Here is an 18,318-nt window from a genome sequence, read left to right on the forward strand (position 1 = left end):
AGGAGGAGGAAAGGAGATGGGAGGGAATGAAGAGTGAATAAGCCAACTGCACTTATCTCTTCACAAACTCATGGAAAAAGAAAGAAAGTGGCAGGAAGGGTATTCTAGAATACAGAGGACTAAAGAGACAGGATAGTCCACTGACATGACGGAAACCTGACTGAGTCCTGACTTTTGTAAAAGAAGAACAGGCTTACATAGGAGGATTCACTTTTGGATGATTCATCAAGCATATAAAAATGTGTACAAATCATATTTCAGCTGAGAAGTTTTCTGATTAATAAAAATTGTATAACATTTTGCAATAATTGAGAAAATTTAAATATGGGCTGAATATTAGATGGCATTAAGAAATTACAATAATTTTCTTAGTTATGATAATGTTACTATGGTGAGGTAGAAGAATGTCTTATTTTTAGGAGATAACTCCTAAAGCACATGGGGGTGAAGTACCACATGTCTGAAACTTCAAAATAGTTCTATATAAAATATTTTATATAAACATAGCAAGTAAGGCAAAATGTTAAAAGCTATTGAATCTAAGTAGAAGGTATATGAGAATTCATTATGTTATTTGCTCAACTTTTCTGTAAGTTTGAGAATTTTCATAATAAAACATTAAAAAATATATTGAGGCTTTTGCAGGTGCAAAAGTAACAAGCAGCAGAAGCACGTGCCCATCAGCTATTACTAAAGAACTTCTTTCTAAAAGAACTGAGTCATCTACCTGGGGAAACAGGGCTCCTGATGGAACAGCCCCTCCAAGTCAAATCTTCTTTTTGGCATAAGAGGATTATCTGCTTCTCTCAAGCACACTTTAAACTAAAGCCTATCCACTCAGTAGCACAGAGCTTCCAGGCAACCCTCCCATCCCTTAAGAGACAAGCCTGTTGTGCAAACAGACCCACAAAAGCAAGGGTAGTGATTAAGAGCATGGGCTCTAGAGAGATACTACCTAAAAATGTGTATCCCAACTCTGTCACTACTAGCTACGTGACCTTGAGCAAATTTCATAACCTCTCTGTGTCTTGGTTTCCTCGGAATAAAGATACGAATAACATCTTATAGGATTAGTGGGTTAATATTAATATATACATCTCACTTGTGTGTTTATTATTATTACAAATTACTACAAACAGTAAAATACTACCAACCTAGTTCTTCAGTCATAATTAGAAAGAATAATCAAGGGTCAACAGACATTCAAACACATAACAGTCCCTAAAAAAGAAGGACCAAGATATCAACCAGAACTACTGACCCGCATGGAGAAAACATGCTCACTCACAGAACAGGAAAGAAAAAGACAAAGAAATAAAAAGTGTAAGACTTTGAAAAGCTAAGAAACAAAGCTCAGCTCAAGAGCTCCAACATCTGATTACTGGGTGTTCTAGAAAGAGCAGAGGAAATGGAGGGAAGGAAATAATCAAAGAAATAATAAAAGGAAACTGCTTTATGTTGGAAAAAAAAAGAAACTGAAGTTGCTCTGTCATGTCCGACTCTTTGCAACCCCATGGACTGTAAGCTACCACACTCCTCCGTCCAAGAAACGTGTCTCAACTTTTAAAAAACTCAAGGGTAAAAATAGTCCAAAAGTATGAAGGAAAAAACACCCACATCTAAATATACCTTTACATTATTTCAGAAGACTGCCAGAAAAATTATCAGAAACTTGGAAATGGGCAAAAGAAATTACTGGGTGTTCCATTTACCTATTCAGTTATTTGGCCATTTTACAACTCTGAAGAGGCAGAGCTTAAGTTGTAGATTCTTTTTCAGTAAGGATGGAAACAAAATCTGTCCAATGTAATAGAACAACCTGGAGATTTACTGCTGGATATCTACCAGTTTTCTATTTATCCCAGCAGTCTCCTCCTAACATCCTATGAACATCCTATGAACACTGAGCTTCTCAACTGTGCTTTGAACCAATTTTCCCTTGTTACTGACACATATTCATTTTGTACTGGACTGAGAGTCATGGTTTTATCTTTTTGAAAATTAAACTTTATCAATACCAAGGTAAAGAGAAGATCCTAAAAGCTTCCAGATAGAAAAAGAGGTTGCCCACTAAGGAACATGAAGAAGGAAATGGCAACCCACCCCAGTATTCTTGTTTGGAGAATCCTATGGATGGAGGAGGCTGGTGGGCTACAGTCCATGGGGTCACAAAGAGTTGGACACAACTGAGCAACTAACGGAACAATAACTAAGCAACAAGACTCAGATTTATATCAGTGACAATAGTCATCAAGCAATGCCTTTAAATTTTGGAAGGAAAATCATTTGAACCCAAAATTCTACATGCAGCCAAACCATCATTCAAATGGGAGGGCAAAACAAAGATACATCAAGTATTCAAACTCTTCGAGAGCTCCTTTCTCTCACATTCTTCATGGAAATTTTGGTGGCTCAGTCGGTAAAGAACCCACCTGCAGTGCAGGAGACCTGGGTTCGATCCCTGGTTCAGGAAGATCCCCTGGAGAAGGGCATGGCAACACACTCCAGTATGCTTTCCTGGAGAATCCCCATGGACAGAGGAGCCTGGCGGGCTACAGTCTTGGGGTCACAAAGAGTCAGTCATGAATGAGTGACTAAGCACAACACAGCACATTTTCTGGCAAAATGAAAAAGGAATTCAAGAAAAAAGAATGTGTGAGGCATGAGATCTAAGAAACAATGTCCCTAATCCAATGCTATTAAGAAAATATTTAGATGACATTTGTATAGGATACCTAGAACACAATTAAATCCAAACTAGAATAGGAAGTCAATAGTCTTAAGAATGTCCAAAGGGGGAAATAAAACAACTAGCAGAGAGAGAATGATTAAGAAGCTAGATGAATAAAACTGAACTTAGAGTCAACAGATTTTCAATAAAGTTCCAAGATAATTCAATGAGGAAAAAACAGGCTCTTTAACAAGTGATGCTGGAACAATTGGATATCCACCTGCAAAAGAATGAACTTGGACTACTGATATAGGATATGCAAAAGTTAATTCAAAACAGATTATGGACCTAATCATAAGCTAAAACAGATTTATTCCTATATTTCCTAGAAGAAAATATAGGAATAAATCTTCATGACCATGGGCTAGACCAGGCTTATTAATAGATATGACAGTATAGCAACAAAAGAACTTCATCAAAATCAAAACTTTTGTGCTTTAAAGGATGCCATCAAAAAAAGCCAAAAGACAATTCACAGAATGAGAGAAAATATTTGCACATCGAATATCTGATGAGGGACTTGCAAAGGGAAACTGGATAATTCTCTTAGTTGTGATGATGTTATTATGATGAGGTCTAGTGAGCCGAAGACATGCAAATGGCCAATAAACACGTGAAAATGCTCAACATCAAGTCAAAAACACAATGAAGTACTAATTAACACCCGTAAAGACGGCCATAATAAACAAGACAGACAGTAATAAGTGTTGACAAAGATGTAGTCAAATTGAGACCTGCATGCACTGCTGACGGAAATATAAAAGTCATTTCAGAAAACCGGTCTTCAAAATGTTAAATGTATACCATATGCCTCAGCAATTCCACCTCAAGGTTTATAGCCAAGAGAAATGAAAACATGCCCACAAATAAACTTGAACACTATTGTTCACAGCGGCATTATTCATAGTAGACAGAAAGTGGAAATGTCTATCAACTGATGAATAGATAAATTAACTGTGGTATATCCATTAATGGAATATCATTCAACAATAGAAAGGGGGGAAAGTACTGATGTATACTATAACATGATGACCCTTAAAAATATTGTGCTCAAAAATGTGCTAAGTTAAAGAAACCAGTTACAAAGGATCACATATTATATGATTCTATTTGAAATACCAAAAATAGGCATTGAGGGGAAATAAGGAGTGACTTCTAATGGGTACAGGGTTCCTTTTGGGGTTGATCTGAAAATGTTCTACAATTGATGGTGGTGGTGGTTGTATATATCTGTGAACATGCTAACAACCATTGAACTGTACAGTTTAAAATGGGTAAATGTTATAGTGTGTTAATTATATCTCCACAAGGTATTTAAAAATATAAGAGGGCTTCCTTGGTGGCTCAGGGGTAAAGAATCCACCTGCTCATGCAGGAGACATGGGTTTAACCCTTGGTCCAGGAGGATTGCACATGCCTTCAGGGGCTAAACCCATATGCCACAACCATTGAGCCTGTGCTCTAGAGCCTGGGAGCCGCTGCTATGGAAGCCTGCAAGCCCTACAGCTGGTAGTCCACAACAAGAGAAGCCGCCACAGTGAGAAGCCCCTGCTCTCTGCAAGTAGAGAGTAGCCCCTGCTCTCTTCAACTGCAGAAAAGCCTGTGCAGCAATGAAGCCCCAGCACAGCCAAAAATAAATACATAAATAACAAATTTTCAAAAATACAAGAAGCAGCTAGATGATCTCTGAGATTAGGTAACTTTTCCTTTTTTTGTCAACAAGGAAAAAGAAAAAAATCACTTAAAAACTCTAGTAAAAATGTAAATCTACATATCAGAGTCACAGTCCAAAACTGAAGCAAACTAAAATATGACATGATACCAAGCAAACAATAGAGAAAATAAAAGAGAATAACAGATGTGACTTGGCAGCTCGAAACTGCTCTTAAACACAGTTTAAAATCCTTTAAACACAGGATTAAATTTCCTTCTCTCTAGATCCCATCATTTCTTCCCGGTGCTACAGAAAGTAATACAGCTGATCCCTCGAACAAGCAGGACTCATGGGCATCAACAGAAAGCCACTTTGTTTTCTCCCCTAATGTTGGTCGCTCCCACTTTGTAGAGCTAGTTCTTCCGGACTGCTTAGATGAAATTTGAGGCTGGGCACATGATTCTTGTGGACAATATCAGTGACAAAAAGTCCTCCTCCAGGCACTTCGAGTCACAAAAAGTCCCACTTTGGTAATTAAAATATCCAGACCTGTGTCCCAGTAAAAACCTGAAACCACATTTAAGTTTCAGTTTCTTTCCGTCTCATCTTCTTGTAGGGAGCAAACAAGCCTGCAGTGGGAACGGCAGTGGAAAGAGACAATCTTTTCGATACCCCTGCTTTTTGTGTCCCCTTCTCCTGAAGCCTGCCAGCTACAGCTCTGCCACCCTGGAGAGGAGGGAGCCAGAGCAGGCCAGGCCAAGCGGGTACACAGGTGAGGGGAAAGGAGAGTTCCCATGACTGTTCACAACTGGCCTTGGCAGGTACTTAGAGAGACTGCTGAATGGGGCTTCCACTGGCTCCTCTGAGATACCCACTTTTGAACCTGCAGTTAGTTCTCTTAACATAGGCATCCTGCGGTGCAGGCCCAGCCTCACTCTGCTGTGGTTTGCTCACTCCTCTAAGGGGCTCTCTGGGGCAGGATATAAGCTCACCCCAGGCCTACTCTCTCTTACAGGGCCCCACCCCCCTGGTCAGTTGGAAGTATGCATCGTGGGTTTGGTCTGTGAAAGTACAATTATTTCCCAACTGCAGTCTTTAACTCAGCCTCAAGGCACTCCAGCCCGCCCTTCAAATTCAACCACTGTGAGACACATCTCACACTCTCTACTGCTTACCGTTGAGCACCTCTCCCCTCCCCACATAGAGGTGGAACTCAATGCCAGAGCGATTCAATAACTTTCTCCAAACATTGGTCTCTTTAACCCCTAATCTTTTTACAGTCTGGGGGATGGAGATCAGCTAAGGACTGCAAAACTGGTTTTCACCCAGAAACTTTGCAAGTCCCCTTAGATAGTCTAACACACTGGAATGTGGGAGCTATTGACATTGGTTGTATTTTGGCCTCAAGTGAATCTGGAAAGCAAGAATCTAATCATAACATCCTATTTCAACCATATTCATATAACGAAAATATTATAAACGCTATTATCGGTTTTCACTCTTTTAGAAACCATTTACAGACAAAGTTTGAATGGTATAATTTAGTTCTAAGAGCAAATGTTAATGCTAACTCACTGCCTATATGAAGGAAATGAATGGTGTTATTATCAAAAGGAGGCAGAAGGGGGAAGAAGCAGAGCTAACTGCTAATTTCTTCATCTTATAAAAGAGAGAATCAGGACTTCTCTGGCGATTCAGTGGTTAAGAATCTGCCTTCCAATGCAGGAGATGTGGGTTCAGACCCTGGTCAGGGAACTCAGATCCCACATGCCACGTGGCAACTTGGTCTATGACAGTACCATTATTTCCCAACTGCAACAAGTACAAATAATTGTACTTTTCACAGATCAAGCCCAAGAAGCATACTTCCACAGAGCCCATGTGCCTAGAGCCCACGCTCCCCAACGAGATAAGGCCCCGCACGCTGCGCCTGGAGAAAGCCCAAGAGTGGCAACAAAGACCTACACAGCCAAGAAAAAGAGAGAGAATTAAAAGATACTACTCAAAGTTGATGAAGCAAGAAACAGAACTTTATGATATTATTTAAGATAATAAAGCCATCAATAGGAGAAATAAACATAATTTCAAAAACAGAAGAGGAAGATAGGCAGGAGAGAATAAGCGTCATCATGACTCACTTTTAGTGAGATGCAGACAACCTCCAGGCACAGTACAACCAGAGAGAAACTAAAATGGTCAGTTTGGGGGAATGTAGTCACGGTTGGTGGAGAAGGCAATGGCACTCCACTCCTGTACTCTTGCCTGGAAAATCCCATGGACGGAGGAGCCTGGTAGGCTGCAGTCCATGGGGTTGCTAGAAGTTGGACACGACTGAGCGACTTCACTTTCACTTTTCACTTTCATGCATTGGAGAAGGAAATGGCAACCCACTCCAGTGTTCTTGCCTGGAGAGTCCCAGGGACGGGGGAGCCTGGTGGGCTGCCGTCTGTGGGGTCGCACAGAGTCGGACACGACTGAAGTGACTTAGCAGCAGCAGCAGTCACGTTTGGGTGCTGACTGCATTCACACACATGCACATAAGTCTAATTATCACTTTAAATAAGAATAAGAAAGCTAATGAAGCTCCTCTTTTTTTTTTAAGGTTTATTTTCTCTTAAAAGGCACTTAGCAAATTATAAAAGTCATAATGTCACAGTGGTATGCTTGAAATATACATATAGTATCTGTGTGTATGTATATATATTACATATATACATATGTTTGGTACATACACATATACTGTGTTATGTATATATATCACATATAAATATATTTTATAGATATAGACATAAAAGAAATAGAGAATAGTCTCAGGGAGGTGATTTGTTTATTATGCCCTCAATTATACATCTAATTGGGCTTCCCTGGTGGCTCAGAGGTTAAAGCGTCTGCCTGCAATACGGGAGACCGGGGTTCGATCCCTGGGTCGGGAAGATCCCCTGGAGAAGGAAATGGTAACCCACTCCAGTATTCTTGCCTGGAGAATCTCATGGAGAGAGGAGCCCAGTAGGCTACAGTCCACCGGGTCGCAAAGAGTCAGACACGACTGAGCGACTTCACTTTCACTTTCATACATCTAATTATGGGGCCCCTATCAGATCCAGGTCTGACTCAAATCCACCCTCTTTCCCCTTAACTAGCATGCACCAATACCTGCTAATACACAATGTCCATTTATAAATTCTTCTTCTCTGTTCGTTAAAGAGCTCTACAAGGCAACCTTTGGTATCCTTATTGAGACCCAATTCCACATGACTCTAGCCTTGTTCCCTATTTCTCTTATGTCTGTATCTATAAAAACTATCAAGTAGTTCACAGAATCCACAGGGACAGGCTCAGAAACCCAGGAAGGAGCCAAGTGAACCTGGGTGCTGGGACCTCTACCAAGGTCATGCCACAGGAAAGCCAGGGCCCTGGCTGCCAGCCTTGGACGCCAGTGGCCTCTTCTGCCTGATGAAATCTAAGCTGCCCTGGCTATTCTGCATCAGCAGCTCCAGCTTCCAAGTCCTGGGCAGAGGCTTCAGTGGAGAGAGGTCACGGGCTCCCACCCAGGCTGCCAGCATTCAGGAGGGCAGGCGTCTGGCCTCAGAGGCTTCCGGCTGGGGGCAGGGTCCTGTCTCTCATCAAGACACACAAGGGCAGATAAACCAACCCTCAAAATAGAGTTTAAATATGCAGATACCAGCAGCCAGAACCCAAACAAAATAGGGAAGCTAAAACATCCTCCACTTTATCCACATGTCCTCTGCAGATGTAAAGTGGAAAATCAGTCTCCCTCCTGCCCATCCACTGCACTCAATGGATGCGCCTACTCTCAACAGTTCCTTACACATCTTTTCAGGAACTTTTCATGTAACTGCAAACACACATATGATTTCCCAGATGTTTTGAAAAATCACAAGTGGTACCATATACACTATTCCATTATTGCATATACTATTTACATTATACCATGACTTTTCATGTAACATCTATTTTAAGATGCTCCATGATTCAAAGTGGTCTCCTCCCTTGCCCAAGAGAGTCACAGTTCACGTAGCTGTCTGAGAATCATATTCAGAAATTGATGACTATGGTCTGTCGGGTCCAGAAAGCCTGGATGCAGGATAGTCAGAAGGCCCCTCAACAACTCAGACACATACTTCAAGTGTCTGAAATATACTTGGAAACAGTTCAGCACAGACAGGGTAATACCATGTACATACTGACTGGTTGAGCTACACCCTCAGGATGACCAAGAATTCATATTCCAGGATACTCAGCTGGCACTTATAAAAAAAGCCACACTCCAGAAGCTGCTGCTTTTATCTTTACATCCCAACAGCATCCAAGCAGCTTTGCTAAATGAGCAGTGACAATGGAAATGAGTTGTCCAACTGATGAAATTCTTGGCTTGCTTAATAAGTGTAAAGAATGTTAAAAATGAGTTCCCATGAAATTTATGGTAAGAATCAAAACCAATATCCCTTTCAGTCCTCGTGTTAATTAATTCTGGGACTGGCCATGCTCTTCTGACCCTATAGTAAGCAATATTGCAAACAAAAATAGTAACTTAGCTACTTGCTCTAAGAAATACTTGTTCCTCAATGGTAAGATTGTGAGCCAACTAAAACAGTTATCAAAACTAACAGCTTACTCTTCAAATCTTCCTTCCAGGCCCTCTCCTTCATCAGCCCAGCAATCCAAAGTCACTATCTCATAGGTTTTGCTCAAATACAATCAATTCCCTATCTTGTGAGACTCACCTTAAAATCACCCAGCCAGGATCCTAAAACCCTATAAAATCCTCTCTTAGACTCAATCTTTCTGAGAACTACTGGTAAGGTGTTCTCCCTTACTTCAGCAGGTCCAATAAACTTAGCTTTGCTTGATCAACAGGATTTCAGGGAATAAACCGTGATATTCGACAAGTTGTTTAGTCACTAAGTCATGACCAACTCTAGCGACCATGTGGATTATAGCCCACCAGGTCCCTCTGCCCATAGAATATTCCAGGCAAGAATACTGGAGTGGTTTGCCATTTCCTTCTCCAGGGGATCTTCCTTACCCAGGGATCGAACTCACGTCTCCTGCATTGCAGGCAACTTCTTTACTACTGAGCCACCTGGGAATCCCACTAGAGACAAGGGAATACAACAAATATTACAGGTAAAAAAATTTGTTCACACTGTTCTGTAAGCTCGATAAAAATTGCAGTTTATCCTTTAAGCTTGTAGAACAGAATGCATGAACTTTTGGGGGAGGGGCGGGGGTCTGTTGGCTATTAATTGCTTGTATAGCAAAATTTGGTCTGAGGGCAGGGGTTCATTTTCACTGTAACAATCAACTTGGCAGGAAGGTTAATTCAAAGCCTTCACAGCTACCTGTTGCTACCAAACTAAACCTGCGAATAATGAGAGCATGACCAAATGGCTTAGGTCATTTTGTAAAGCAAAGCCTTGATTCTTCCCAGAAAGGAGTTCCACAATTTTTTCTCATTTCTGATTTCCTCCTGGGAGAGACGATCAGAGCAGAAAAATAACAGCTCTATTGCCAAGAGATAAGCCCAAACCCAGTCTAGGTAACTTCATGATACCTAAATGCATATTTTGTTGCACAGATTACTTAACGACACACTAAACTGAGAGATCAGATCTCGGAGACTGATTTTCTCAGTGAATGATGAAAAACAACGCACAATGTGCTTGCCTCCCCTTACATTTTGTAGTCTCCTGCCCATTCATGTCTTTTGTTCCTCACTGAGATCCTGAGGGATGGTTGATCTCCCACTGTACAGATGAGGAAACTGAGCGGATAAATTCCTTATCCGCTCACTGACTGAAAGTGACAAGACTAAGTTCTAAAACTTGACCTTCTGTCACCTTCTGTCTGATATTTTTGAGTCAAGGGCAAAATTCCTTAAGCTTTTGCCACTTGGGAACATGAAAAAAAAGTAGACAGTCAGCACCAAGGAAATAACTTATTTAAATTATGCTACACATACACAGCACTGTTGGCCACAGAGAAATATCTACTAATTTGCCAATGGAGGAGGTGACATACTAGCACTATGAAACAAGCAATGGACTAGGAATCAAAGCTCCTAGGTTCTTTCTAATAATAGTTTATCTGTTTGGAAAGTGGACAAGCCAGTTAACTCTTGAGCCACTGGTTCATTATCTACAAAACAAGTAAAACACCTGCCATAGAAATCATGCAAGAATGGTAAATGAAAGAACCTGGTAGACTGTTATGCATCATATGCATGCAAGAGAGTAGTATAATAATTCTAAAGAGTGAGAAAAGCCTTCCATAGTTATGCCTTAAAACACCAAGTGTGGTGACTTCCCCGGTGGTCTAGTGGTTAAGAATCCATGTTCCAATGCAGGGGACATCAGTTTGATACCTTGTTGGAGAACTAAGATCCCACATGCCCTGGAGCAGCTAAGCCTGCTCAGCAATGAGAGAAGCCCAGGCACCACAACTATAGAAGAGCCCACACGCTGCGGCAAAGATCCAACACAGCCGAAAATAAAATACCAAGTGCGCAACAAGCATAATATTTCAGTTTATACGCAGGAGTTTACAATAACTTGGTGCAAATAAACATTTAAAGTTAAAACACCATCCAGGTAACTAAAGAGGATTTGGGACACCTATAATATGAGAGCCAGAAGGACTCTTAAAGAGAATGTTCTGAGTTCTCATTTTATAGACAGGGAAATCAAGAGATTTCCCCAAGACCATCCAATAATTAGTAGTAATATGTCAGCATAAAAATGCAGGTTTCTTGAACTTTCAAACCAGGGAGTTCATTCCAAATTATTAACAACCGTGAAATGTACTTGAAAGAACCAAACTGCACAAGCCAGAGCTTCAGAGTTCCTTTTATAAATGTACAGATTCCTAAACTGTGCCGAGGTATTCTGCCCTTCTCCTGTTCTTTATATCATCAGGAATGAAAGGACCACTACCTATCCTGCACCATAACCCACCTATATGTATATTTCTGACAATCTAGTGATGCCAATTTGTCAATCTCTTTTGACAAAAGGGTCTGGATGCTCCATTACTCTTCCTGTAAGGCACAATAAGATGGAAAGAAACTGGATCCCCAAACAGTTTCATGGAGAAGGACCATCTTACCAGCCTAGCCTACTGGGACCATTAGCTGAGGGGGAATAAAATCTCTGTATACGTTATGCATGCCACTTTTTGAGGCTCTTTGGGGAATGAGGTTTTACCCTAAATACTATAATCTTGAAGTTAGAAGAGAAACTGATGGATCGTTTTCTAAAAAGAGCCAATTCACTTACTTCTCCTATTTTTAGTCTGGAGTTCAAATCAACAGGACCCACAGTTGAGAATAAACCACATACATAACCCCAGAACATCACTAAGGAAGAATCTTCTTCATTCTTGGTGCTAGAGAATAAAGCTGCCTTTGATAGTCATTGAAGGTCATATTCATCCCCTCTGTTCCAAACTGACAAGAAAAATAAAAATAACTATAGCTCAAATTAGCACTTCACAAGCAACCAAAACTGTAGGCAGCATGCCTGACCGGGCTTTCACAGTGGCAATTCTTACCAAGTATACCACCAAAGAAAAACACCAGTCACTGAGGTTGCTGCCCCAGAGTGAGACCCTCGCACTCCCTCAAACAGAAACCAATGAGTCTTAATCTTTGAGTTTCAGGAGGAAGCTGCAAAGCAAAAAAGAAAAACAAACTAGCTGACCTCTAGTAGAACTTCAGCCTCACTATATGTTCACTGTAATGCATCAGCACGTTACGACATAACCACCAGCACCATGATACTTGATGATGCCCATGCCAACTGGGAAAGCCCACACGAGGACTGAAAAGGAGAGCTGCATTAGTTCCGGGTCCCCTGGAACCTGTTACCCCACTCTTAGATAACACATGGGTATTCTTTCCACTCTTTCCAATTCCCTCCCTTTTTTACCTCAACTCTCCAATATATTTGGTGTCTCTTACCCACACTGGGTTGACAAGTTGATTTGTGAACTAGGTTCCTTCTTCTCTATCCGCTGTCCATCAATTAAAGCTTGTACTATTCCAGTCTTAGCATGGTTTCATTACTGGCTGTGCAAATCCAATAAGAAAATGACTTCCCTGCCTGAGACAGGGGCTCTCTACCTGGGATATCAGGTCCAGTCAACTCATTCTGCAACTATCTTACCAAAACAAGTCCATTTTCCAGCTGAGGTGCCTAGATAAGATAGGCTTCGAGGTCATTCCCAGCACTGAATCTATGATTTCTAAACAAATCTACAATATTTTATTAGAATGAAAAAAATGAATGATAACTAGAAAAAAAAATAAGACCATCTTTTAAAAATGTTTGAAATTGACGGAAACTATACAAGTATTTGTGATAGAACACCCCCAACATACACACACAAGTGCACGCCCATGCCCATACCCCCAGTCCTAATTCCACTCACAGCCAGAACAGATCCAAACATTCACAAAGTACCTCCCAACACTGTATTTTGTTCTGGCATCTGAGTATTTTATCAATAAAAGGAAGAGGACTCAGTGCATGGAAGTTTCCAACTCTGAGTTTCCATGAAAACTAGAGTTTGAAGGAACTAGGTCAAACCAACCCTTCTTTGTTCAAACCAGTATAAACCTGATGTAATCACTGAAACACACACACAAAGGAGCGCAAATGCAAACAGCTCTCAAAAGGAAGAGCTCAAGTGTTCTAGACCAGTGTGCCCACAGCAGCCCAAAACTGAGAGCAGCTTGCCACTGGAAAGCCCCCTCCCAAACTCTGCTGCCAGAATACTCCCTAACCCCCTGAAGTTAAAAGCGGGTAAACACAAAGTTCAGAGAACAAAAATAAGTGAGAAACATTTAAGACAAAAAGAGAAACTTTGAGAACCAACCCAGAACCTAAACAGCTTATTGGTTGCCAGAGTAACCTCACTGTTCAAAAATAAGTAAGTCTTGAGCCCACTGGTCCTGGGGAGAGACCCCTGTCCTCACAGAACTCACTGACCATCTACTGGGGATCACAGGAGAGGTTCACCCAGGAAAGCACTCAGGCTGCTTTCAGACCGAGGAGCCAGTACTCAGAGGTTGGGAGCGGGTCAGGGGCATGGAGGAGGGGCCACTCAATCAGGGTGGTTCAGGAAGGTATCTCTCTCTCAAAATGACTGCTGAGCTGAGACCCAGAAGAGGAGGTAGCTAAGCAAACAGTTCGGGGCAGATGGTCCTAGTCTCTGAAGGACAGCCTGGCTGTGCCAGGGTCAGAAGGCACCCCTGTAGGTAGAGTGTGGGATGTGCAGGTGGGTAGGGTTGTAACTCGGACCAGCTCAGCTGGGGTCTGTGATGAAAACACATGGGCACTTCTGGTTTCTCTAATGAACATAGCCTCCCGCTCAAATCATCCAACCACAGATTCCCTAAACTCACAAAGGGTGATGCTTGTGCGGTAAAAAAAAAAAAAGCATCCACTGAGGGTGGTGGTGGCATGGTGTCACTAGAGTATCCTCTCTGTTCAGAAAAGAAAACTGGACACTGGAAAGTCAAGTGGCTTGCACAGGGTGTCACAACTCTTCCACAGAAGAGCTAGGACTCAAACTAGGAGTGTCTGACTGGCACATCAGCTTTTTTCATTTTGCTTTTTAACATAACAAGATCATTTGGCCCAGGTTATAATGATATACAATTGAGATTCACACAGAGTGTTTTTTTCCTTTATTATACTGACTAAGGCTCAATGGGCTTCCCTCATGACTCAGATGGTAAAGAATATGCCTGCAACGAAGGAGACCAAGGTTTGATTTCCGCATTGGGAAGATCCCCTGGAGAAGGGAATGGCAACCAACTCCAGTATTCTTGCCTGGAGAATTCCATGGACAGAGGAGCCTAGTGGGCTACAGTCCATGTCTAACTCGCAAAGAGTTAGACACAACTGATTAACACATAGATAAGGCTCAAATGAACTACTGATACACTCAGAAAGTTTTCCTTTGCACAATTCCTGTCAATTAACTTATCTTCTTTATAAACTGATGTTAATTAACATTTCAAAATAATCACTAAATGGCCTTCTAAATATACATTCTTAACAGTCAAAACACAGAAGCTCAAATGTCCAACAGACTCAACAACCGAAGGTAATACAGAAATATGACAAAAAGCTACTTAGCAATTCTAAGTGATAGGCATATGAAATCCTTGCTCAGGAAAACACAACAGCTACTGATATGAACTTAATTTAATATTAAACAGAAAAAGCAGGCACAACATGATATGCACAAACTCGTTACAACTTTGTGACAAAGTTCATATACTTATCAACAAAGATGAGAAATATATTTTTATTGGGGTTATTTTCAGTTAAAATTGCTTGAGCTCACAGAATAAATTCACAAGGCATCTTTCCACAAGAAAACAGTGTTAAAGAAAGAAATGTTTTAAAAGGTGGACTTTCTTATTATCTATCTAGAACAAGCAGTCCACTCTATTCACCATTTAGAATTTTAAAAGTACAAATAGCATCAGATTAGATAGTTTTCTGATTTTAATTTATTTAAATACCTGAGGGTCACTGAGCATTTCGATAATGACCTAATGGAAAAGGACAGTGCAAAGATGACGCATACAGTGAAATACTAGCATAAACACTGAACACCATCAAACATTTTTCTGCAGAGACTGTAACCTAGAGAGTTGTTGCAAAACAAACCCCAGGCACACATAGCACATGCCACAAGATTCATCCAAAGCCTCCTTTTCTCCTATCCTGCTGTCTAATATGTTCAAATACTGCATCAGTAATTTGTTCCTTCTGGAAATATCAGCAAAGAGATGTGAAATGTTATAAAATGTTGCCTGCATTGTCTTCTGGGTCTGAAAACTCTCCAGGTTAGTTTTTCAAGACCATCAACACAGTACCATTATTCTCATTGTATTTTAAAATGTGCTTCTCCTCCTTGTATGTAAGAATTTAACTAGTTTGTATTTGTTACCCATCACCTTGCAAACAGTAGTCTGAAGGACAGTCTGGCTGTATTAAGTATATTTACAGAATGAGTTTAGAAAATCATTTAACCCTATTTTGAAATGGATGGGAGAAAAATAAGAAGAGATGCTATACAGAAAAAATAATTTTTAATTATACTTCATATCAAATTCCTACATCCTCTACCTCATCCTTGTACGTTAGCCTCTCTGCACATTTGTCTATTTTTTATAACATTTACTGATCAAAAGGACACAGCAAATAAAAACAAAGGATTAACTGTACACTTTAAAATGGTTCATTTTATACTATGTGAGTTTTACCTCAATACCTTAAAAGAGGGCAAAGTCTACTGCCATGAAAATATATGTGATAAAATATAATAGATGTGATAAAGAGAGAATATAGGGGATCTAAGCAAGGAATTTCTGAGATTATCCAACCAAAACATTATAACAGTAAAAAATAATGTATTCATGATTGAAGCTGAGATTTCCTTTAAAAGAATGAGAAAGAAAAAGAATGCGGAGAACCTCCTCAAGACTGGCTAAGAGTTGAAAATTGTTGAAGTTGAATGACCGGTACAGGGAGTCCATTATATCATTCCCTCCACCTCAGTGTATGTTCAAAATGTTCAGAGTAAGCCATTTAGTTTTGCTTTGCTTTGTGTTTGCTATATCTTTACAATAGAGCTAATCCTGGAACTTGAAACACACAAAATTATAGCAAAATTATCATCTCACTTTACTGTTATGAGAACATCTGGGTAATAGTGTCCATTGTTAACTTACTTTTTTAAGGAACAAGAAAGCTTTAGCATTTCAACAATTTGTCTCTATAGACTTCATAAACAGCACATTTTACAAAGGGTAAAAATTTATAAGATCAGTACGTACCAGGAGTATCATAGGTCGCTTCCATGTTGTTAATCCTATGATTCCAGAGAGTATCACCTACAAGGATAAACAGTATCAGAAATCTAGACAAGTTCCAATCACTAATCCCCGATCTCTAAAGTATATATTTTTAAAAATACATGAAATTTCAAAGGCTTCTACCTCAAACATTTAATATTCCTATTGATTACATGGGACCTGGTAGACCATCTTGGACGAATGTTTTCACTGACTGTATGTTTTTTTCTTAAGGTCAGTTAAGAACACACAAACAGAAAGTAGCCTACCTTCTAATAAATAAAGGAATCAGTATTTCCCATCCAGGCTTCCGGCCCCCGGCAGCACCTAATCTGTAGCCAAAGTCAGCCTCATAAGAAGAACATCTGGGGCTTCCCTGGTGGCTCAAGGGTAAAGAATCTGCCCGTCAGTGCAGGGGACAGGGGTTCAATTCCTGGTCTGAGAAGATCCCACATGCCACGGAACAACCAAGCCCATGCACCACAACTACTGAGCCTGTGCTCTAGAGCCAGTGAGCCGCAACTGCTGAAGCCCGCTCACCTGGAACCCACGCTCCATAAGAAAAGCCACTACAATGAGAAGCCTGCATGCCTCAACCAGAGAATAGGCCCTGTTCACCACGACTAGAGAAAGTCCAAGTGCAGCAACAAGACCCAGCGCAGCCGTAAGTAAAAAATAAAAGTCGTTTTTGTTTAAAAAAGAACAGAAATGCCTGGCCACAGCCCTCCCTTCATTAGGTGGGTACCCATCCTACATGTGTGCGTGCTAAGTCACTTCAGTTGTTTCTGACTCTTTGCAACCGTAGGGACCGCAGCCCTCCAGGCTCCTCTGTCCATGGGATTCTCCAGGCAAGAATACTGGAGCAGGTTGCCATTTCCTTCTCCAAGGATCTTCCCAACTCAGGGATAGAACCCACGTCTCTTAAGTCTCCTGCGTTGGCAGATGGGTTCTTTACCACAAGTGCCACCTGGGAAGCCCCATCCTTCAGGCGGCAAGTCAGTTCCTCAAAATGGTAAACAAGGCCTTTCAGGATCTTCCCCGGCCTACTTCTCAAGCCTGGTTTCCACATATCCCTGGTCCACCCACCACAAACCCTCCTCCCAGGCATACTTGTCTTTCCTTAGACTGGCCAGGCTCTAGACATTCTAGGACTTTGTGCTTCTCTTTGCCACTGAAATCTCTCAACTCCCCTCCACTCTCCTGCCTGAGAACTCCTTTGCATTTTGCAAGGCCCCAACTCACAGTCACCTTCTCTGTTAAGCCTTATTAATCTCAACACCCCACCCTCCTAGAAGCCCTCTACACATAATTTTTCTCCCCCCAAAATATCGTATCATTTTTGTCTTGCCCACTGACTGTGAACTCCTGTCTCGTCTCTCTGAATCCCCAGCTCCTAGCACAGCGCTTGTCACATGATTGGCAATTTGAAAATGTTCCTGAACACTTATTCCACAAAGGGGGAGGGAATACAGTAAGAAATATCTCATGTTGCAGAATGATATGTCAGTAAACAACCTAAACATCCTCAGTAAAGAAGAACCAGCATTTCGCCAAACGTAACTTGGAAGCCACCATCAGCCCTTTGAATAACACAGTTCATAAGCAGGTCAGAAAGGATAAGCAAAGTAATTATTCAGCCCAGGGACATTCTGATGCCATCAGAACACATTTATCTTTGTGTATGCAGTAAAGTGAATCTCCTGAAGGCAGTTATGAGGATTTTTTTTCAAATTCACTTTTTACCAAAATCACTCAAATGTACTATTTCACAAGAACTTCTTATTTAACTCTAAGGATTACAGTGCTACTTGAAATCCGAAGCTCATAGGCCTGCTTGCAATACTCTCAATTCTCCATTTATTGTCTGAGGGCAATCATTTCACAACAAACCAGCAGAGGACAAGTCTACCCACTTATATCGAGGATGAGAAATACATATGGGCAGACAGGGGATCACGTCTTTGTATATATCTATGTTTAAACATACTATTGCAGCCTGTTTTGTGCACTATATACTTTCATCATCTTAAATTCAATAGG

General features: G+C 40.9%; 1 protein-coding gene across 2 annotated transcripts in view; it reads right to left on the bottom strand.

Annotated features, from left to right (window-relative positions):
- The window catches only part of ENTREP1 (endosomal transmembrane epsin interactor 1), a 71,676-nt gene that overhangs the window by 42,607 nt on the left and 10,751 nt on the right, over window positions 1–18,318 (bottom strand). For both annotated transcript variants that reach the window (XM_042243369.2, XM_015093187.4), the window contains exon 2: window positions 16,261–16,317. In XM_042243369.2, coding sequence (XP_042099303.1) covers window positions 16,261–16,317 — 57 coding nt within the window. The remainder of the gene's footprint in view (window positions 1–16,260; window positions 16,318–18,318) is intronic.

The sequence above is a fragment of the Ovis aries genome, chromosome 2 (assembly GCF_016772045.2).
Source record: "Ovis aries strain OAR_USU_Benz2616 breed Rambouillet chromosome 2, ARS-UI_Ramb_v3.0, whole genome shotgun sequence".
NCBI classification, from domain to species: domain Eukaryota; kingdom Metazoa; phylum Chordata; class Mammalia; order Artiodactyla; family Bovidae; genus Ovis; species Ovis aries.